General features: G+C 39.3%; 1 protein-coding gene and 1 long non-coding RNA gene across 13 annotated transcripts in view; one reads left to right on the top strand and one right to left on the bottom strand.

Annotated features, from left to right (window-relative positions):
• The window catches only part of CACNB2 (calcium voltage-gated channel auxiliary subunit beta 2), a 374,689-nt gene that overhangs the window by 231,687 nt on the left and 120,223 nt on the right, over window positions 1-22,779 (top strand). For 11 of the 12 annotated variants that reach the window (XM_038529966.1, XM_038529968.1, XM_038529965.1 and 8 more), the window contains one exon: window positions 21,372-21,491. In XM_038529966.1, the coding sequence (XP_038385894.1) occupies window positions 21,372-21,491 (120 nt within the window). Of the gene's footprint in view, window positions 1-19,987; window positions 20,529-21,371; window positions 21,492-22,779 lie in introns of those variants that run through there. The other variant, XM_038529970.1, reaches the window with a different exon arrangement.
• Window positions 1,351-8,633, bottom strand: LOC111091416. Its single transcript, XR_005355269.1, has 3 exons — window positions 8,555-8,633; window positions 7,990-8,059; window positions 1,351-1,617 (listed from the first exon to the last, which is right to left on the bottom strand). It is a non-coding gene; the product is annotated as an uncharacterized LOC111091416 (long non-coding RNA).

The following is a 22,779-nucleotide window of genomic DNA, read 5'->3' as shown; positions in this document are numbered from 1 at the left end:
TCCCCTTGGCAACCACCATTCTTTCTGTCTCTATGGATATGACTACTCAGTGGAATGATACAGTGTTTTTCTTGTTTTGATTTGCTTATTTCACTCAACACAGTATCTTAAAGGTTCATAAGAAACTGTATTTTTTTAAATGTTTAATTTTCTTCAATTTAAATTTTTAATGTTAATTCTATCAAGTTAAAGTTTTTTTTTAATCTCAAGAACAACAGTGTTCTTAATTGCTTTGACAAAATATTGTTTTTAATGTTGACTGACGCACCAAGCAATATTTTCATTTTGTTTTTGTTTTAGTCAAAAATAAAAAATGTGATTGGTTCAAAACCCTTGAGTATCACAGTCTAACTGTGAGAACCACAGTGCACTCTTTGTGTGGGAGTAAGGAACTATTTTGAGGATAGTCCTGCTTTAAAATACTTTCTAAAATAAATGTGAAATTATTAATTAGGAGAACTCATTTTGTAGGTTATTTTTAGAGAAAGATGCAGCAGAGTTTTAACTATTTTGAAAAGAAAATGTGAATAGGAAAACAAATACATACTGTCCCAACCGGGGAATCCTACTTTTTCGAAAATGTGTAAACTTTTCTCCATGGAATCCCAATTTTATATTAATTAGCACATTTCCCCCTGTGTAAGGAAAACTGTAATGCCCTCCTTTTCACCATGGGCTGCCTTGCTGGTAAGTACCCCCCAGGAGCCACTGGGAAGAATGTGAGCAGCAGTGTTTTCTGAAAGTAGAAAGAAGTGAGATCAACAGAGTTGTTAATCCTACTGCTGAGACCGAGGCTTCAGACACAGTGCCAGCTGGGGAAATTATACTCCTGGCTGCCATCCTTTGGTTCTATTGTCAGAAATAACAGGTAGGAGCCCCCACCTCTCCTACCTAATAGAAGGTTCATTTCACTGTGATTTAATTACCGAGAGAGATTGGAATGTGGAGGGCTGGAATTGTATTAGTGAGCCCTGCATTCATGAAATACATCCTTCACACAGACCGAATAAGGTCCTGAAAAATACCAGTTCCTAATGATGTATATACATGGTCTCCCCAGAGCTCTGAAATCCTGCCATAGCCTGATAGGGTCCACCCATTCCAGGCACCTTCTGGACTCTATCTACATGGAAATATTCTTTTAATTAATTCTTTATGGAAATCACAAAAGGATAGCTTGAAAAGGATTGAACATCCATTATGCAATGAGCCTTTCATGTGTTTTTACCATATGAGCCTAATTTCAAGAAAATTAGTATAATTATAAGTGATATACATTGGGACTCTGGTATTGTGTTTTTCCACTTACTGAAGTAGACTAAAACTCTTGAGTATAGCAAAAAAAGAGAGAGAGAGAAAAGAGAAGAAAAGAAAAAGACTATGGTATCCATCTCTTGTCTTCTACCCTTGTCCAGATTTTGCCTGGCTTTTCAGTCTCTTCTGATAAGCTTTTTTGCAAATGCTTATCACCCCCAGGCACGGTTTTTCTATTTACCACTGTTTTATCTTTCTCTGTCTTGAAGCTTCTCCTTGTTGAGTTTGCTTGGAGTCTTTCCTCTGTGTTTCTCAGATGAAGGGATGATGCAGGTGCTGTTTTATTCATGCTCAGATGCTCCACTGGTAGGAAATAGAGATGCTATATTATTTGCTAAACAATCCACGGAATACTCTGAGGCTACTGAAGTTGTCTTTTTACCTCCTTAACACCAAAGATCACGCCAAGTTTGATATGATAGATATATTTTTTTTCACTTACCCCAAAATACTTACTGGGCAACTATTATGTACTAGGGTGGGCGCCATGTAATCAGCGAGGAGCAAAAGATCTGATATTAACAAGATAAAGCTCCTGATATGATGGAAACCCCCTTCTTGGTTTGAGGGCAAGAGGACCAAAGGAAGACCAAATAATACATGCCTTTATGATTGTGAAGACCAGTTTGAATTTACAGTTATCTTGGGAAGTGCTGCCTGGAAATCTAGCTGTGGAGAGGCAGCCAGCATACAAACCTGTCCCATTAAAGGTCCTCGAGGGGCCTTTGCATGTGAGTGGAGTACCTCATACTCTCAAGCTCCTGCTCACCACTGCCTACCTGTCTCATCATACAATTCCCTTAGCCACAACTAGGTCTAGAAATGTGCACACTGGTAGGGAAGTGTATCCTGAGAAGTATGAACTTGGGAAGACAGCCCAAGCAGGCCCAATTAGGCTCATGGCCATTTGATCAGCAAATTCTAGGGTCTCTGGTACCCAGACCATCTAGAGCTGCCCAGTATAATAGGGCAGCCCTTGCCAGGTAGGGCTATTAAGATGCCAACTAATTAAAATTAAATAAAATTTTAAGATTAACTCCTTAGTTACACTAGCTATATTTCAAGCCACATGCTGTCTAGATGTTATCATATAGGAGAGCTAGGATATAAAGCAAATATATATATTACATATGTAGCTACAGGACAAATATAGATGTTACTGCAGAAAGTTCTGTTGAACAGTGCCGAGTTAGAAGGAAAGGCTTGGGCAGCAAGTGTATACAGGGATCACTTCCCCAAATCTAAGAGCTGTGCTGTGCTGTGCTTTCAGAGCTTGCATTCTAATTGGGGGGTGAGGAGAGTGGGGCAGACAGTTAAAGAGTAAACAATGTTTGGGGTCTGGGGTGGCTCAGTTGGTTAAGCCTCAGACTCTTGATTTCAGCTCAGGTCATGACCTCAGGGTCCTGAGATCCAGCCCCGTATTGGTCTCCACTTAATTTCAGCTTAAGATTCTCTCTCTCTCTCTCCCTTTCTCCTTGACCCCTACCTCCCTCTCTCTCTCTCCCCATCTCTAAAGAAAAAAAAAAAAGTAAACGATGCCTAAACAATTCTTTCCATTGAAAGAATCTGCAAAGAAGGTAAGAGAATCTGCAAAGAAGGTAAGCTGGGTGATGCGATAGGAAACTGTAGCAAGAGAGAAAGAAGAGCTGCAAGCAGTTGGAGGAACAGAAATAGAAGTTCAGAATCAAAAAGAGTTTGGTTTGTACAAAAACAAAAAACACAAAAACCCCAAAAGTGATGCTTATGGCTGGAAGGAAGTTGGTGAAGGAAAAGTAGCGCAAGATGTATTTGAGATGCAGGTAAAGGGCAAAGTGTACAGGCAAGAAGTGAATTTTATTTTAAGTGGAATGAGAAGAAACAACTTTTTTCAACAGTGGAGCAGTTGTGATCTGTGCGTGTTTGAAGATTCATCAGATCTTATTATGTGTGGAAAGGCTGGGGGCGAGGTGGAAGCAGAGACTTGGCAGAAAGCTCCGGTTGGGGGTCAGCACCGGGTGGGGGGTACAGTGGAAAGAGGTGGATGATGACATTTGCATGGAGCTGAACAACAGAGCAGCTGAACATGATGGTAGACCCACTTCTTCTGGGTCTGAGGGCAAGAGGACCAAAGGAGGCCCAAATAATGCTTGCCTTTATGACTTTGAACCGAACAACAGAGCAGCTTCACTTGCAGCCAGCAAATGTTTATTGAGTGCCTACTGTGTACCAGGCTCTGTGCTAGATACTGGGGACTCGACAGTGAACAGAAGTGCCACAAACCTCTGCCTTCGTGGAGCTTAGGTGTTAGTACAGAGTAGAACCGTGAATACATATGCAAGTCCCCATATTCCAGAAGGTGGGAAGAGGCAGAAACAAAGCAGAGCATGGGGAATCGTAAGTAGCTGATGGATTGCCATTTTAAATGCTAGTTATTTTTGTCAAATGTGTGACCTTTGACTTTGGAGATTTACAAAGACATTTTGCTAAAAAAAGAACGAAGTGTGTCCAAAAGTAGAGTTAACAGGGCCAAAGAGGCATGAGGGTCACCAGGGGTCCTGTACTCCTCCGTGGAGTCACCCCCCACATACAGAAAATTAATAGACTCAGCTTCTTGCCTCTGGGTCATATTGCCCACATAAGTGGTCACTTTTTTTGTTTTGGGTTGTTTTTTTTTATTATTTTAATTCCAGTGTAGTTAACATACAGTGTTATGTTAGTTTCAGGTGTACAATGTAGTGTTTCAACAGTTCTGTATACTATTCAGTGCTCATCACAATAAATGTACTCTTTGTCCCCATCACCTACTTCACCCATCCCCCACCTACCTCCCCTCTGGGAACCATCTGTTTCTCTACAGTTAAAGAGTCTGTTTTTTGGTTTGTCTCTCTTTTTCTTTGTTTGCTTTGTTTCCTAAATTCCACATATGAGTGAAATCATATGGTATTTGTTTTTGTCTGACTAATTTCACTTCATTATACCTTGTAGATCTATCCATGTTGTTGCAAGTGGCAAGATTTCAGTCTTTTTTTACGGCTGAGTAATATTCTGTTGTAGACATATATCATGTCTTCCTTGTCCATTCATCTGTTGATGGACACTTGGGTTGTTTCCATAATTTGGCTATTGCAAATAATGTTGCAGTAAACATAAGGGTGCATATACCTTTTCAAATTAGTGTTTTCATATTCTTTGGGTAAATACCCAGCAGTGGAATTACTGGATCATATGGTAATTGTGTTTTTAGTTTTTTGAGGAACCTCCATATTGTTTTCAAAAGTGGGTGCATCAGTTTACATTCCAACCAACAGTGCATGAGGGTTCTTTTCCTTTCACTCCACGTCCATGCCAATACTTATTTCTTGTGTTTTTGGTTTTAGCCATTGTGATAGGTACAAGACAATATCTCATCATGGTTCTGATTTACATTTCCCTGAGGATGAGTGATATTGAGCATCTTTTCATGTGTCTGTTTGCCATCTGTATATCTTCTTTGAAAAAATGTCTATTCGTGTCTTCTGCCCATTTTTAATCAAATTATTCTTTTGCATGTAGCTGTCCAGTTTTCCAAAAACTGTTTGTTGAAGAGACTTTTTCCCATTTGTGTATTTTGCCTCTTTCATCAAAAATTAATTGACCATATAATTGTGTGGGTTTGAATCTGGGCCTTCTGTTCTGTTCCAGTCATCTATGTGTCTATTTTTGTGCCAGTACTATACTGTTTTGATGACTATAGCTTTCTAATATAACTAGAAATCTCCAGTTTTTTCTTTTTCAAGATTGCTTTGACTATTTGGGGTCCTCTGTGGTTCCTCTTCTCCTTCTTCTGTTTCTTCTTTTTAGATTTTTTTTTTTAATGTATTCATTTAGAGAGACAGAGAGAGTGAACCAGAGCATGATCAGGTGGGGTGGGGCAGAAGGAGCTGGAGAAGCAGACTCCTTGTTGAGTGGAGAGCCCATGCCAGGGCTTGATCCCAGAACCCTTAGATCATAGACCTGAGCTGAAGGCAGCCCCTAAACTGACTGAGCACCCCCCAGTGCCTCTTCTTTTCTGGTTCTATACAAATTCTTATATTACTAATTCTAGTTCTATGAAAAATGTTGTTGGTATTTTGATAGAGATTGCGTTAAATCTGTAGATTGAAAAAAAATCTGGAGATTGCTTAGGGTAGTATGGAAATTTTAACAATATTTATTCTTCCAATCCATGACTATGGATTATCTTTTGATTTGTTTGTGTTGTCTTCTATTTCTTTCATCAGTGTTTTATAGTTTTCAGGGTATAGTTTTCACCTCCTTGGTTAAGTTTATTCCTAGGTATTTTATTATTTTTGGTGTAATTGTAAGTGGGATTGTTTTCTTAATTTTTCTTTTGGCTGCTTTATTATTAGTATACAGAAATACAGCAGATTTCTTTGTATTTATTTTATATCCATGACTTTACCAAATTCATTTATCAATCAACTTTTTGATGGAATCATTAAGATTTTCTGTATATAGTATCATGTCATCTGCAAATCGTAGAAGTTTTACTTCTTACTAGTGGTCACATTTTGAATGTAACTTCAGTATGTCTCATCATAAAAATAAAATCTATCTCTTTTATCACTGAAAACAAAATTCTAAGTCATGGCCGTTTATATGAAATATTTACCACAAAAATTGAGAAAAGGGGAAGCAATTATAAATATCTGATACAAAAGGACCTAGGAATTTTGTTTTTAAATGTCTCTTGTTAAGGTATTATGATCATGGTTTTTTAAAAAAAAATAGGAGTTCCTGGGGGGCTCAGTTGGTTAAACATCCCACTTGGCTCAGATCATGGTCTCAGGTTCTGGGATGGAGCCCCATGTCAGGCTCCTCATTCAGCAGAGAGTCTGCTGAGGATTCTCTCCCTCTCCCTCTGCCCTCCTCCATCATCACTCTCTAAAATAAATAAATACAACTTTAAAATATAAAATATTTTTTAACAATACAATTTCAAGCATTATAGAAGGTTCCACAGTGAAAAGTAAGTCCCTGCCATCCCAGCCCTGGATGCCTCAGATTTCTTCCTTAGAGGCCATCACCGTTGGATGTCCTGGAATAGAGGTCTCGGCTCTCAGTGGACAACAGAACCACATGCAGAGCTTTAAAATAACACTGACGCCTGGTCCTGTCTCTCAGAGTTTCTGGTTGAATTTGTCAGGGATACAGCCCAAGTATAGGGATTTTTAATATCCTCTCCAGATTACTTCATGTGCAGCCACTTAAATGTTCTAGAATATAGCCTAAATACTAACATATGTATCCATTCTTTTAAAAAATGTATGCAGATAATAGCAAAAGAGTATCCACTATTTTTCCTTTTTCTTTTTTAATCTTTTTTACCTGTAAAATATATCTTGGAAATTGTTCCATGTTAATATATATAGCTGCATATACCTTATTATTTTTAATGTCTCAATACTATGCCATCATATGGATGCACCATAATTTATTTAACCAGTCTCCTAGTGATGGACAGTTATGGTACTTAAAATTATCTATTAACACAAATAATGTCATAATGAAAATTCTTGTATATACATCCATTGTATATAATTATATATACTTCTAAGATTAAAATCATGGAATCAGGACATAGGGTAAGTGAATTTTCAATCTTGATAAATGCAACCAGATTTTATCCTTCAGGGACAAAGATGAGAGTAGCACACTTTTCATCTTTTTATACTTTTCTGTGAATATCTTCCTTTTTTTTTTTTTTGCCCGATTTTCCACAGTAGGGGATCCCTGGGTGGCTCAGCAGTTTGGCACCTGCCTTTGGCCCAGGGCGCGATCCTGGAGTCCCGGGATCAAGTCCCGCGTCGGGCTCCTGGCATGGAGCCTGCTTCTCCCTCTGCCTGTGTCTCTGCCTCTCTCTCGCTCTCTATCATAAATAAATAAATAAATCTTTAAAAAATTTTTTTTTCCACAGTTGTATTGGTCTTTTTCTTACTAATTTCCATGCTCTATTAATATATGAAAGAAATGAGCCTTTTGCCATTGGTAGATTTTTTCCTAATGTTATTACTGTTTTTTTTTATATTTTTTATATTTTTTATATTTTTTTATATTTTATATAATCAAATGTATAATTTTTATGTTTTGAAATTTTAAAATATTAATTGGTAATCGATCCAGGTCCTATAAGCTCCTTGAGGGCAGGGAATATATCTTATCTATTCTTGTCTCAATGTCTGGCACATGGTGGGGACTTGTTGAAAGAATGGTTGGATATAATCATGATGATGATGAAGGATCATTCGAGCTGATTGCATGTATCAATCTCGGAGAAGTTAAGGAACTAATGGTATTACCATAATTTAGTTCCCTTGGTAATTGAATGTATCAACTCACACCTGAAGTACTAAGTGCCAAAAGGCATATCCAAATGAGTTCTCTCAAAAGGTTTTCTCTTGCTGTCTTGCTCATTAAGCTCCAGCCTCTTAAACATGATAACAGAATTCTCCTCTTCAAATTGGTGCTACTGCCTTGGAACATTTTTCCCTTATGTCTTTCTATAACTTGTTGCCTTTCTACTTCAAACCTAGCCTAAATATGCTTTTCCTTCTAGAACCTTCTACTTTGTCTCCTTTCTACATTCCCTCATAGTGTCTGTGCCTCTGCTTTATAGTAATTACCAAAACTGTCATAAAAAAATGTTTAGGTTATTACCTCTGTAATGTCTGTTTCCTTCACTAGACAGTAAACCCCAACCATATCTTCTTCCCAGGTGTACATTCTCCTGAGGGATACAGAGATGAAAAAAGCACCAATTTTCTGCCATCATCATGGACAGGAAAATAGAATTGTACATTCTAATATATGTATACATTGGGGAGAGATAATAACAAATTTAGTTGTACACAATATTAAATGATTGTTATTTAAATGAAATGAAGACCTAGTAGGGTTATCTTTGGCTTGGAGTGCTCAAGTTTGGCATTTGTTTTAACAGTAGAAGCATCTGGCATATAACATGTGCGTGCTCTGGCCGATTATGAAGCAGGAGTCACCAGGCCATAGTGCAAGAGTCAACAGGCATAGTCAGCCGCCAGGTCTTTTCCAATCTTTACCAAACTGTCTTCTTATCAAACTGTCAAGCCATCTTTGCCCTGCTTGGTTGAAGTTTTACCAACATTGAAGTTCATTATACTTTTAAACTTAGAGCATATATTTCTATGTGTCTTACTCCTTTTGAATTATTATTATAAAAGGCGATACCATATTTATTTCTCACAGTTTGGGAAGCTGGGAAGTCCAGGATCAAGGCACTGACAGATTCAATGTCTAGTGAGAGCCTGCTTCCTGGTTCAAGGACCTCTCTTTTTGCTATGACCTCACGTGGTCAAAGGAACAGGGGGTCTCTTTTACAATGGCGTTAATCTCATTTGTGAGGGCTCCACTGTGATGACATAATCACAGTAGGAGTCCCAAACCCCCACCTCCTAACACCATCACCTTAGAGATTAGGTTTCAACATATGAATCTTGGTGGGGACACAAGCATTTGGTCAATGGGCCCATGTATTGAATATTTGCAATAAAAATGCTTTCTTATTTGTGAGACAGGAAATATCATATGAATTGCTTTTTACTAACTGTGTCTAGTGTTTTATTAAATGTTCTTAATATAGTCTAGATTTTCTACCATTAATAACATTAACATTATTAAATAACCAACGACACATCTCCAGCTACACAATCTAAAATTTGCAGCATATTTCTAAACATAGATTTGTTTAAACCAGATCGTCTCTGGTTCTTAAATCACCTCCTGAAGGTAGGTTAGCTGCTTAATGGATGCATTAACTATTTTAGGTCAGTAGGGTACTTTGCAGCGCTTTATTACTAAATGCTCCATACCACTGGCACTTTTCCAGCCAAATCCCCGATCGTGTAGCCTATTTTCAATATTAAATCTCTCTGAACCAAAGTCATATCTTTCTGGAAGGTTAGACTTTTAGAGCAGTATATTAATAATCTACTACCAAATTACTGAGTCATTTGGCCTGCTTAAGTATCTAACCCAGTAGCAAAAAATTATTTAAGCAGTCATATGAGAAAATCCCAATGTTTCAGTGGAAACTTAACATAATCATTTTAACACATTCTCTACAGAGAAATGTAATGTGTAATACTTTAAAATGTTAACATTTCAGGTTCTAGTACTTTTCTTTTAATTCTTATTTCTTACCTGATGTAATTCGTGCATCAACATCTACTTGCTTCCTTTTTTTTTAATGTGCATAAAAGTCTTTCAAAAGACCCAGAGCTTGCCTCCTTCTCCACATGCCAAAAAGCTATCAAGGTTAAATCAACAAATTAGGGAAAATATGCATCTGCAAATCCTCTTTTTGCTACACCAAAAATATTTTCAGGATATTTTGTTAGATATTTCAGTTGCATTAATAGCTTCTTACTTTTACTCAAAAATGGTAACAATACAGAAAAAAAAATTTAACTCCTTGAATTAAAAACAATCAATCCAACCTTATATCTTCTGTTCATTTTGTGTCCTCCCAGTATTTTTACATACGTGAATATATGTATTTATAGAAATGATAAAAGCTTTTTAGATTTTATCTTTTTAAACAAATATAATCATCATTAACATTTGCCGATAGTGCTCTATAGGCTTTGTAACTATTATTAAGGTTAATCTAAGTGTCGTATGGAACATAATTTTAGAATTTTCTTAAGACAAGTCCCACAAGTGAAACCATTAGTCTAAATATGTGTTAGTCTGGATATGTATCTAGATACAAACAGAAAGAACATTGCTTTCCCAGAGGGTTTAATGAAAGTCAAAAAACTATCAACAAGATGTGGAAGCATCAGTTTTAACGTATCCTCACAACATTGTGAACTGGTACTTTGCAAAGAGAGCTCATTTAACGAGGAAATGGTACTGTGTTTAATTTTGCAGGCTGAACACTTTCTCCAGATGCTTGTGACAAGTTGATTTTTTTGTTAATTTGTATTCCTAACCTTTGTCTACATATAACTACTCATCTCTTACTGTTTTCTTGTCACTATAACTTCTGTATATGCAAAGAACATTTTATTTTTTTAAAGATTTTATTTATTTATTCATGAGAGACATGGAGAGAGAGGCAGAGATATAGGCAGAGAGAGAAGCAGGTTCCTTGTGGGGAGCCTGATGTGGGACTCGATCCCAGGACCCTGGGATCACAACGTGAGCCAAAGGCAGACACTCAACGTGAGCCAGACACTCAACCACTGAGCCACCCAGGTGCCCCTGCAAAGAACATTTTAGAGAGTAAAATCTTTGAGGACTGGAGCCATATCCCTCTTGACAGCTGTGTGCTTCCCTGGAGGACACATATGATGACTCTCCTATAATGTCTAGGGATTGATTGTTCATTGCCACCTGGGAGCGTTCACCCCAGAAGGCAGGAGCCAAGATTTATTGTTGGATTGTTCAGCCACTCAAGGGAAAGCTCGCCACTGGACATGTCATCATTTGATGTGACCTTTATTTAGTAGTGGAGAGCCCAGTAAGTAAGATGTTCCAAAGTTTTATATGAGTCCAGTTAGTCAATTGCATTCCTTTTAAATATATTACCCAGAATCGCTTGAAGAAATATCTTCCTTCTGTGCTGGCTTGATTTTTTTAAACACTCCATCTTGCTAGACATGATATGTATTGTCACGTTTTCTGCTGTGAATTTAAACTCTATCCCTACAGGAATGGCAGGGCTAGTGCATGAGAAGGAACAGTCAGTAAACAGTCATACAGCATGTCATATTTACAGTGTTTTTTTCCAACCATCTGTAAGAAAATTTTTAAGAATATCCTTTCTAGTAGCACTGTTTAGTTTTTTGTTTTTGTTTTTGTTTTTAGACTCGTTTTGAGAGGGTGCAATTAGAGTGAGGGAATATTTACATGACCTGCCTATGGCTACATAATGGGTCGTTAGCAGTTTTAGGATTGGGACTTTAAATCCCTGGAAAGAAGAAGTACAATTAATGAGAAAAGGATCTCCATAGAAAATAAGCTTTAATCATATTTTCAAAATATAAACTCTCTCCTACATTCGCTGGAAGAAGGTTGCAATATAAATTTTAACTATAATGACTTATTTTAAGTGGCTTCTCTGCTATGGAACATGTTTATTTAATCTACTGATCATAGTTGACATTTACACTAAGTTAATGAAGTTGGTATTTATGGTGGGTCATGATAAAACACCAAGTATATCTTCGGGCTGAAGTCTTAGTTTTATTCTCTTACTCACTATAGCAAGTATTTATTAGTCATTCACAGCCTGGGTCAGATTGCTGTTTTTTGTTTGTTTTGTTTTTGTTTTTGTTTTTTGTTTGTTTGTTTTTGTTTTTTGTAAGGAGGAGACATAGCAATGTTTAGCGATATTTAGAAATGTTTAAGAATGCTGAGGAGGACCCTGTAAAGGAAGAGCTTCAAGATATGGGATGTGAGGGGGATCCCTGGGTGGCTCAGAGGTTTAGCTCCTGCCTTCAGCCCAGGGTATGATCCTAGAATCAAGTCCCACATCAGGCTCCTTGCATGGAGCTTGCTTCTCCCTCTGCCTGTGTCTCTGCCTCTGCCTGTGTGTGTGTGTGTGTGTGTGTGTGTGTGTGTTTCTCATAAATAAATAAATAAAAGCTTAAAAAAAGATATGAGATGTGAGGGAGAACAAGCTCTGTCTGGTAACCCTTATTCATTCATCCATTCATATTTAGAGAGCATCTATGCTGTGCCAGGTACTATTCTGGGCACTCGGGGGTAAATGGGTGAATGAAACAGAAACAAAAAAAATCTCTGCCCTCATGGTTGTTATATTCTATTGGAGGGAGCTAGACCTTGAATGATAAACATAATAAGTAAATTACATTGTATGTTTGAAGGTAAAAGCACCATTTAAAAAATTAGTAGAGCTGGGTAAGTGGAACTAGAGATACTGGAGGGCCCTGGGGATTATGGGGTTTTTTGTTTTTTAGGATTTTATTTATTTATTCATGAGAGACACAGAGAGAGAGGCAGAGACACAGACAGAGGGAGAAAGAGGCTTCTCTCAAGGACCCCAGTGTGGGACTTGATCCCCAAACCAGGGATCACGCCCTGAGTGTGAAGGTAGACACTCAACCGCTGAGCCACCCAGGTGTCCCTGGGGATTACAGTTTTAACTAGGAGGGTGATGGAAGACCTCCACGGAGAAGGTGAGGTCTGCATATAGACTAGAAGGAGTTGATAGTTGGTAGTGTGGGGATCTAGGGAGAGAGCCTTCCTGGTGCCTCTGAGTGATGAGTGAGTTTGGAGCAGAAAGAGGGAGGCTGTGTGTGGGAAGGAGGCTGCAGCAGATGGGTGGAAGAGCACATAACCAGCAAATGAGACTTAGAAGGAGCAGCCAATAGGTAAGAGAAAAGACCGAGAGAGAGTGGTTTCTGGAAACCATCTTGAGAAAGTGAATAAAGGATGGGGAGTGATACTGAACAAACAGGCTAAATGCTCCTGATAGGTTAAGAAGGAATCACACCAAGAACTGCCCTTTGAACTTAGCCATGTATTCACAGATGACCCCTAATCAGCAGTGATGGTGGCCTGCAGGGAGAGAAAACTAGAAGAGAATGGAAGGGAGTATAGGCAACATCTTTGGGGCATTTTTTTCTACAGAGGGGAGCAAAGAAATGGAATGGGAGCTGGCAGAGAAAAAATGGAATCAAGGGAAGGTTTTCTTAGGCAGAGAGGAGTGAGAGCATGTGTGTGTGCTGATTAGAATGACTCAGTGGGAAGACTGAAGATAGTGAGGTCCACGCAGAGTTTCTGACAGTATCTATACTCACCATGAGTTCCCATGCCAAAAATGTCCTACATCTGATTCATTCACTCCTTTTCCCTCATTTAATTTAAAAATTTTCAGCAATATTTTAAGAAAAGTTAACTCTCCCAGGCTGCAGTTTTTCTGCTTCTTGCCTACTCACTTCCATTTTCATGGCTGAAAGGTAAAGTTTTAGGTAAGAAATTATATAGCATGAAACATATTTGTCATCTATCACCGTTAGTAAGTAGATATGAAAGGCCTAAAAACCTCCCTCAGCACACACCCACCCCACAATGTCATAATTATGAAGGGAAATTATTTATCCTGTGCCTAAAATCCCAAACTCAAATAACCTTTAAATTGGCCATTTAATTTTAACTTTTTCAAAATGGTTCTTTTTAATGGCGTTAAAGTTTGCAAATTTTGTACAGGGGTTCTTCTACAAAAAATAAACAGCCATCATGCCCTTCCTTTAAGGAATAATTTGGTGGTTAACAGTGTTTTAATACATTACTCTTCGTTTTGAAAAATACCACTCTTAAAGATAGGTAAGTTAGTCATAGCTCTGATTTATACTTTTTAATAACTTCAGCTTCAGTGCTCAACACTAGCAACTGTTCCTATCGAACACACACTCAGAAGATGCTTGAATTCCAGCCAGCTTCAGGCAAGATTAGCTGCCAAAATGGCTACTGAAGGCCAGCTTGCCAAAGTTATGTTCATTTTCAGGGAAAAGAGAGAAATTTAAATAGCCGGTTTCTTGACTCCCATTGTTTTCCTCTCCTACTTATCTACTTTCAATTGTAGATAAGTAATGAAAAGAAGGCTTTACGATTTTGCAATACTCTGAAGGAAGGAAATTTTCAGGGTAGCAGCTAACTCTGAATCCTTCTTTGCACAAAACAGCATTACGCTAATGAATGAGAAATTAGCTATTTCATTGGACTTTCATTGTGCCTTTTGGGAAGATAAAATTTGAGGTTCTGTAAAGGGTGTGTGTGTGTGTGTGTGTGTGTGTGTGTGTGTGTGTGTGTGTGTATGAGAGAGACATAATGTGTGCACACATGGTTAGGTTTTGCAAAGACAGCAAAGAGACTGGAAGTCATCTTGGCATTTTATAACCATCAGAAATAGCTATAGGTGTGCCTGGCAGGCAGAAAAAGAGATGTTTTCAGTCAACAGAGACATTAGTTGCAGGTAGGGGTTTGTTCTGGCTTTTATTTTTATGAACTGATGCATGCCTAGAACTTGAATTCAGATTTGAATTCAATTCAAAAGCCGCCTCCCACCTCTGTTGATTATTAGCTTGGTCACCTCCATGCTGTCACTGAACTTCTCTGTCCCTCAGTTATTTCATCAATGACAATGGAGGTAAAGATTAAATATTACGTTATGTAACATTGGTGAATCTGCCCAGTGCCTAGCACAGTGTTAGAGCATTCATGAAAAATTAGCAATTATTATTATCATCAATCATATACATAGCCTGATCTTAATAAATTGCTCTATTAATGTAATATACCACAATCTCAAAAACAGACTACCTTTAGCTTTTATGAGATAGTGCTGGATTTAGAAGGAAGAAAATCCGAGAACTCTGTTTAAATCTCAGAAGACATGATTTCCCCCATAATGCAGAATTTACTGACAACTTAAATGCCACTTCTACTTTAGAAACTTAAACTGAGATAAGGAGTTTTTCCTGTGAGGTGATGCCACAAAAATGAGAAGGATCCGCAAAATCCTGTATTGCAGGTTTGCTTGAGTGTGTATCTACCCACAGGGCGAGAAAGAGGAGAGAATAAAGAAGGAGAGGCTGAAATAAATACTCTGGAAAAAAAGGAGCATGTTAGCTACACTAATCTTTTTCACTTCCTCAAACTGTTGAGTATTCCTTGTCCTCAGGCCGTAGCAGATGCTATTCCCTCTTCTTTAACATTTTTCTCAACACATCCCAAAGCTAACTTGTTTTTTCTTTCTCTTGTGGGGGATATTTTAGCTTAAATAGTGTCTCAGAGTGTTGTCTCATCACCCTAACTAAAATAGCTTCTGCTCACCATTATTTTATTTCTCAGCGTGTTTTGTGTTTTCTCATTGTGATTATTTTTCTGATTATTTTTTAAAAAACTGGTCTCCTTTTCAACTAGATTATCAGGTTCCATGATGGTGATTTAGCTTTCATCTTTATCACTGTCCTATTTCCCAGCATTTAACTTACAGTCAGAGCACATACTCTTTTGCAAAGTCGTTAAGTACTCAGTAAATGCATGTGGTTGGGTTTTTGTTTTGCTTTTGGTGACATTTAGTCTTTTCCTCATTACATAGGGTAGTTAACAAAGTTTCTAAATTTCCCTGTGCTCTTGAGAAAATTGAAGCTAATATTTTAGCTTTTACATAATCATCAGAGTTACCACACAGAGATGAATTTGCATGGATTTATTACCATCACCTTGGTTAACATTTTCACATTAAGCCAAATGGCAGGCCAATCACACTTGAGAATTTCATTAACTGAATGGGTATGAATGATAATTGCATGACATTTGCAAACTGCAGTGTACAGTATTCATGTAAATGTGCTTCATCTCAATAGTCTCTATCATTTTTTAAAATTTTTTGAGTCAGGGATTGTCATTGTTAGTAAACAGTGTATGGTTTTGTTGTAACCTCAACAATGTAGGGGTCAGTAATTCATTTTCTTAGAGATCCAGACCTCTTCATATTTTTTTTTTTTTAAGATTTTATTTATTTATGAGAGACACACAGAGAGAGAGAGGCAGAGACACAGGCAGAGGGAGAAGCAGGCTCCATGCAGGGAGCCCAACATGGGACTCGATCCCAGGTCTCCAGGATCAGGCCTTGGGCTGAAGGTGGCGCTAAACCGCTGAGCCACGAAGGCTGCCCAGACCTCTTCACATTAAAAAAAAAAAAAAAAATCATGTTTCTGAACTGTGAAAAAAGGTGATAATATGAGAAATGAAAGAATTATCTCTACCCACTAATACAAGCAGACAGTACAAGGTAAAACTCTTTTCCATTGGTCCTTGGCCTCAGAAGTCTGGACCATTTTGTTTTTTTCTAAAAGTGCAGGCCTGGGGAGTATGGCAGCGGGATGTCTGTCTATCCCATGGCAGGTCAGGAGGAAACCACTGAAATCAAACTTGCCATTGGCTTAGCATACATGAGGAGGGTCATTTGAAGTCTTGAGGGTTTTGGATGGAACATAGATTTATCTAGAAACAGGGTAGCCTTGGGATACTGTGAGAAACTGATTTTGCCCAAGAACATTGGGGTAGTCTTCATATGAAGATTTCCTACAGAAATAGATGACCACTTTGGGATCTAAGATGCCACTCCTGAATAAGCTTATGACTCTTACCCTTTTGGCTTTAAAAGAGAAAATACAAGAACAAGAACAGTCAAGAAAAATGATGCTGGAAATATATATGATTGAAATGGTAGAGTACAGCATCAAAAAAGCAAACTTTATAAATATAAACAAATGTGTTCTAGATAAAGGGTGAAATTTTTATGCAAATATTTGGCATAAATTGGAAAAAGACAAACAAACACTGAAGAGTAGATAAAGAGCATGAGTTAGGGGCGGCTGGGTGGCTCAGTCCAATTCTTGATTTGATTTGATTTGATTTTTAGGATTTTATTTATTCATGAGAGACACATACAAAGAGAGAGAGGCAGAGACACAGGCAGAAGGAGAAGCAGGCTCCCTGCAAGGAGCCCAATGCAGGACTCGATTCCAGATCCCGGGATCACGCCCTGAGCCAAAGGTAGACACAAAACGGCTGACCCACCCAGGCATCCCTGGATTCTTGGTTTTAGCTCAGATCATGATCTCATGGTTTTGAGATCGAGCCCTGCATTGTGCTCCATGCTGGGCATTGAGTCTGCTCAAGATTTTCTCTCTCTTGGGACACCGGGTGGCTCAGTGGTTGAGCATCTGCCTTCAGTTTAGGGTATGATCCCAGGGTCCTGGGATCAAGTTCCGCTTTGGGCTCCCTGCAGGGAGCCTGCTTCTCCCTCTGCCTGTGTCTCTGCCTCTCTGTGTGTGTCTCTCAAGAATAAATGAATAAAATCTTAAAAAAAAAAATTATTTGCCCCTTCCCACCATCCTCTCTTGCTCTCTGTCCATCTCTTAAAAAAATAATAATAAATTTTTTTAAAAGCACGAGTTAATCCAATTGACTTATTTTCCTATAAGCTAAGCACAGATGTTTGGAATAAGAGTTCTGAGTAAAAAAAGTGAATGATCCTGGATGAGTTTTGGTAAACATCAGATTGCAAGTTACATTGTGGAACTGTACAATGAGGAATGAGATATATTATGATGCAGAAAAGGAAATATTTGTAGCTGAACCTGTGAGGTACCCACAAGGACAAAACTACAAAAGACTAGCTAATCACATGGTAGCAACCCAAGAGATCAAGGGTACATCTTGTAATGAACCTATTCTGGAGTTATGGAACTGACTGCCAGCTGTTCCTGAGTGAAGGCTACTTGAGGCAGAATGACCCAGAAAGTCCATATGGTACCAAAGGCAAAGGCTTAATTAGATACATTACTTCTAACTGCATAAATCCACACACTCCCAGAAGGAAGCAGATTAATTGTAATGCACATGTTGGGAGGGTGACTTTCAAAAATGCAGGAATTCTGGAGGTCGAAACATGCTGCTTTTTAATAGTGGTTATCTTTCGGGTGGGAAAATTTAAAGTGATGGTTATTTGTGTGTCTCTGTGCAATGGGTTCATGTAAGTTCCATAAGGAAAATATTTTGCCATTTTACTATTATTATTACAGATACAAAGAATGTTGAAAGTAAGTGGCACCTACTATAAGCAACATTTAACCTCAGTTGGGAGTCATATCTCATATTGTAAAAAAAAGCCAGAAATTAATATGTTGTTGCAAATATTAAGAAGATCTTTGCCAAAAGTCACTGTAGAGTTTGGGGTGTTTTTTTTTTAATGCTTTATTATTTAAACCTAGAAAGAGGTCTCAACACGACTGTGCAATTAAAAGCTACATCTGATTATTAACAAATGATTTTTTTATGTTTTTTTTAAGGATTTTATTTATTTATTCATGAGAGGCACAGGCAGAGGGAGAAGCAGGCTCCCTATGGGGAGCCTGATGTGGGACTCTATCCCAGGACCCCAGGATCACCACCCAGCCAAAGGCAGACGCTCAACCACTGAGCCACCCAGGTGCCCCAGCAAAGGACTTTTTAAATCTTATTTTGTTCAAAAGAAAAAGGGATAGCGCACAATTATGTGTATGTTAGGCTCTTCTTATGGGAGGGAGGGGTTCTTAAAGGATATATATTTTTTTAAGATTTTATTTATTTATTTATGAGAGAGAGAGGCAGAGGGAGAAGCAGGCTCCATGCAGGGACTCGCTCCCAGGTTTCCAGGAACACATCCTGGGCCAAAGGCAGGCACTAAACCACTGAGCCACCCAGGGATTCCCAGGGGCAGAGGGGTTCTTAATGACAGAAACTCTGTATCCTCACTGAAATGTGAACAGAACCTTTTGCCAGATGATTGGGTTTTAAATGCCTACACTTGTGACACTAGGGCCTGAGGCCCTTTGTGGAATAAAGTTGTTCTTCCGGGTAATTCTCTACTGTGCTACTCTCGCTATGAGAAACCCCACTGGGAAGAAATTAGGAATCCCCTAGCATGTGTGTTGATGGAGAAGAATGCCAGTGTCCCTTGTGAATTTTATTGGAATAAAAAATTGCAATGCACTTTCTATCTCCCATGCATTTTACATTCACGTCCTAAGAATATAACTTGTTTATTGATTTACGATACCACAATTAAGGTGCATTCAATCAGTAACTGTTATTCTAAAGCCCCTATTCTACTGTATTTTCTAACATTTACATAATGAAGATTGGTCTTAGTCCCCAGATGAAAGGAATTGGGGGAGGGAGGAGGAATGAAGGAAGGGAGAAGTAATTACAAAGATTTTCTTAAAAACCTCTTTCGTTTGCATGAGACTTGACAAAATAACCCCCCCCCCGCCCCCCCACGCAAACAAAGCTGTAGTTAGGAATGCGGTGATGGAATTTCATGTTTACTGTAAGAAATCTAGGAGTGTGCATTTCTTCAGAAAACTTTAAAAACGTAAGCCCATTAGTAGCAAAAATGAATAAGTATCATCCCAAGTTTCAGTCACTTTATTTACTTGGACTAAATTATTCTGTAAACTCTTAACTCGAGCTAATAATAAATCAACCAAGCTTTGCAATCTCTTCATAATTGTGGTCCTGACCATTCACACTGTTATTTATTCTAAGGACTTTCTTTCAAACGGTGGTTTCTCAGTTGGAGAAGCAGTTCAAAGTCATTTTGAGCTCGGTTAAACTCGTGGCTTAGAGCTGTGATTACTTTCGTGTCCTAATTAAATGGGCAGCTCTGTCTCCTGCATCTTGTTAGGGAAGTCACAAGCAGTCAAGAGCAGGTTGATGCTTCGACTGATGAGCATCACTCACTCATGGATTCCTACCGTCCAATGCCGTGTGCATAATATTGCTTATCTTTGAATTGCCTCCTGGCATAGGATACGCTCCCTGCAGCAGGACTAATGGAAAGGGATCATTAAATGAAAAGACTGCATGCTTTGTCTTTGAGAGACTGTTCGAGACTTTGTCTTTGAGAGACTTCGACCGAAACCGAAACATGACAAACCTACCATGCGCCTGTTACTATATAACCGAAAAGCCCTTTCCAGCTGTTTACACTTCGGATGCAAAATGGCAATTTGACATAGATTAACAGTGTGATGTAGGCATCTGCGTAAAAAGGCTACAGAGGGAGCATGCCCAGTGCAGTGAGTGCGTCCTCCGCCCTCCCCCTCCAGATCTCCGAAGATAAGGCTTGAACTTTGCACTTGCAAATGTCACTGCATACGTTTTGCACTAGGTTTTTTTAAAAAAGGGTCTCTTACAACTAATTTCCTGTCACAATCCAAGAGCAGAGAGGAGACTCTTCAGAGTAATAAGATGCATCAAGTTTAGAACGACTTGCTGCCTGTCTTTGGATGCACTTGAAGTGTTCCTTATTTTTAAAGCAATATAGAAGGCATCCGAGTGTCTGTTTTCCACTCCCCCCTCCCTGGGATGGGAAACTAAGAACCTCCGTGGATTGGAAGTCCTCCGGGGTAGGGAGTGAAAGCCCCGGAGGCAGGAAGGGACCGAGACGAGGGGCTTGCCCGGAGCATGGATAGGAAAGGAGCCGGGGCGCTCCAGGGCTCAGCGCGCACTGAGGATCTGTGCCCGGGGCTGCAGCTGCGGATGAGAAAGGCGCGGTCTGGCTAATGAAGGCCACCTGGATCCGGCTTCTGAAAAGAGCCAAGGGAGGAAGGCTGAAGAATTCGGATATCTGTGTAAGCTCAGGGGCTTTGGTCCAGGGGAGACTCTGTACTGCCGTTGCTCCTGCTCCTCGTTGCAGTGAGTGCTGCCAAGGGGCTCCTGTGATTTAGTAATAGGATCCTGATTGCGAGAGAGGGGGAGCCGGGGAGAGTCCTAGGATTTTCCGAGCTCCTTTTCCTATGTTGTGATTTATCGCCAGACACGCTATCCCGGGCAGGTGTTTTCTTGAGACAGCTCTGATGAAACGGCTGCCGAAAGCCATTGACAAAAATGTGTGGCTTAAGGATGGAGGGATGCTGGCTGCTGTTCCCTTCCAGTCTTGTCGGTGAAGGAAGCAGGTGAATGGCAAGGTACCGAAGGATGCTGAGGGTTAAAACGGGAGTCGTGGTGGAGGATTCAAGTTGAGAACTCGTTAGATGTTCTTTTCTGGGTTTAATTAATTAATTGATTGATTTTTTTTTTATTAGACGTATCTTCTCTGCAGTTGTAAATACGGGCCGTGGCAGGTAGTCTGTTCTTGAAGTCATCCTTGAAACCCCCCTGTGCCCTTCAAGCCGGGCACTGCACCACCGAGCTGCTCTAATGCCAGGGGAACTTGTTCTGGCTTCCAGAAAGGATGGTAATCCGAACCTAAGGCTGAGGAAGGAATGGTAACTCGGTAGGCACCACTATGCTAGGGAAGGGTCTGCAAACGAGAGCAGGGTTTTTCTAGATGGCCTGCCGCAAGATGGATTATTTTCTCCTCTTTTCAGGAATTTATAGCATAATCCAGGAAGCTAACTGCGGTGTCAATGAGACTTTTCCAAGGCAAACCTCATAGATGGAATCTGTTTTAAAATGCAAATTTTTCTCTCCAGGGTTCGGCAGACTCCTACACCAGCCGTCCATCCGATTCAGATGTTTCTTTGGAGGAAGATCGGGAGGCAGTGCGCAGAGAAGCAGAGCGACAGGCCCAGGCCCAGTTGGAAAAGGCAAAGGTAAAACCATTTCTCCCCTGCCAAGCTCTTTCATTGCCAATTCTGCTGGGTCTGTGAAGGGCCACCTGTGGAAGTTTCTTTTAAAGCGTATGTTTGGTCTCTTACAGTATTTCATTGTCTGATTTTTAAAGAACTACAAGAAATGGAGTGCATTTGATTTCCTTGATAGAAAAAGGAAGTGTGATATATTAGAGTGGTCTTGGCTCTTAGGTTGTTTTATAATCCAACCAGCTCGTTTCTGTGGGTGGACAGTGTAGACACCCAAAAAAGGATCCCCAAATATACAAAGAGGAAGAACCTGCTTCCAGTAAACCATTTCTCTGTTTAGAAAAACAACTTTCTTCAAGGTAATGTGTGTTTTCTTAGGCTTGAGCAATCATTCCCCCAAATTTTACTCCATAGGTGTTGTGTAGTAGTATTTTCTTCTGTTAAAAAAAAAAAATGGATTGCGTTATGCTCCTCAAAAATTAAGCAGTAAAAAAAAAAAAAAATTAAGCAGTAAAGGATTTTATTAGTTAAGAATGTTCCTCCCTGGGGATCCCTGGGTGGCTCAGCGGTTTGGCACCTGCCTTTGGCCCAGGGTGTGATCCTGGAGACTGGGGAATCAAGTCCCACATTGGACTGCCTGCATAGAGCCTGCTTCTCCCTCTGCCTGTGTCTCTGCCCCTGCCCCCCATGTCTATCATGAATAGATAAATAAAATCTTAAAAAAAAAAAAAAAAAAAGGTTTCTTCCCTTGGAACATGTTCTTTTCCATCCTATAATAAAGTGTGTATATATGGAAAGGGGACTGGAAATCAGATATAAAATCTCTAAGTTAGCAATATTTAGCCAAGACGGTGGTTCATTTCACTGATTGTGAAGGTTCAAATTCTTTTTCCCATGCAGCCATTCAGATGGCAGCTATTTCTAAAAGCATAGATTGTTGTTCAGGGTTACAGTACCTTGGTTTGTGTGATACTGGGTAACTTTGAAATGAGCACATTTCACACGGTCGTTGGTTTTCTTTTGAACAAATTATTGCTTTGGAAAAAGAATAAGTACTGTGTTGATCTTGCTAAAAAAAAAAAATCGGGTGGCATTAGGCACTTTTGCTGGCTGCTTCATCTCTGAGATGAGTAAAATCTCTGTGTGTTGCTATGGGAATTGTGGCTTGGAGAGTCTGGCTTGAATGCATGGACAGCCCTTATGTAATATTCATGGCCTCTAGCACAGCTGCCATAGTAGTTTACAGAGGAACTGCCAGGAGGCCTTGACTTTTAAAAAGCAGTCTTTCCATACATCAAAA

The sequence above is a fragment of the Canis lupus genome, chromosome 2, assembly GCF_011100685.1.
Source record: "Canis lupus familiaris isolate Mischka breed German Shepherd chromosome 2, alternate assembly UU_Cfam_GSD_1.0, whole genome shotgun sequence".
NCBI classification, from domain to species: Eukaryota; Metazoa; Chordata; class Mammalia; order Carnivora; family Canidae; genus Canis; species Canis lupus.
This window is presented reverse-complemented; position numbering and strand designations above follow the sequence as displayed.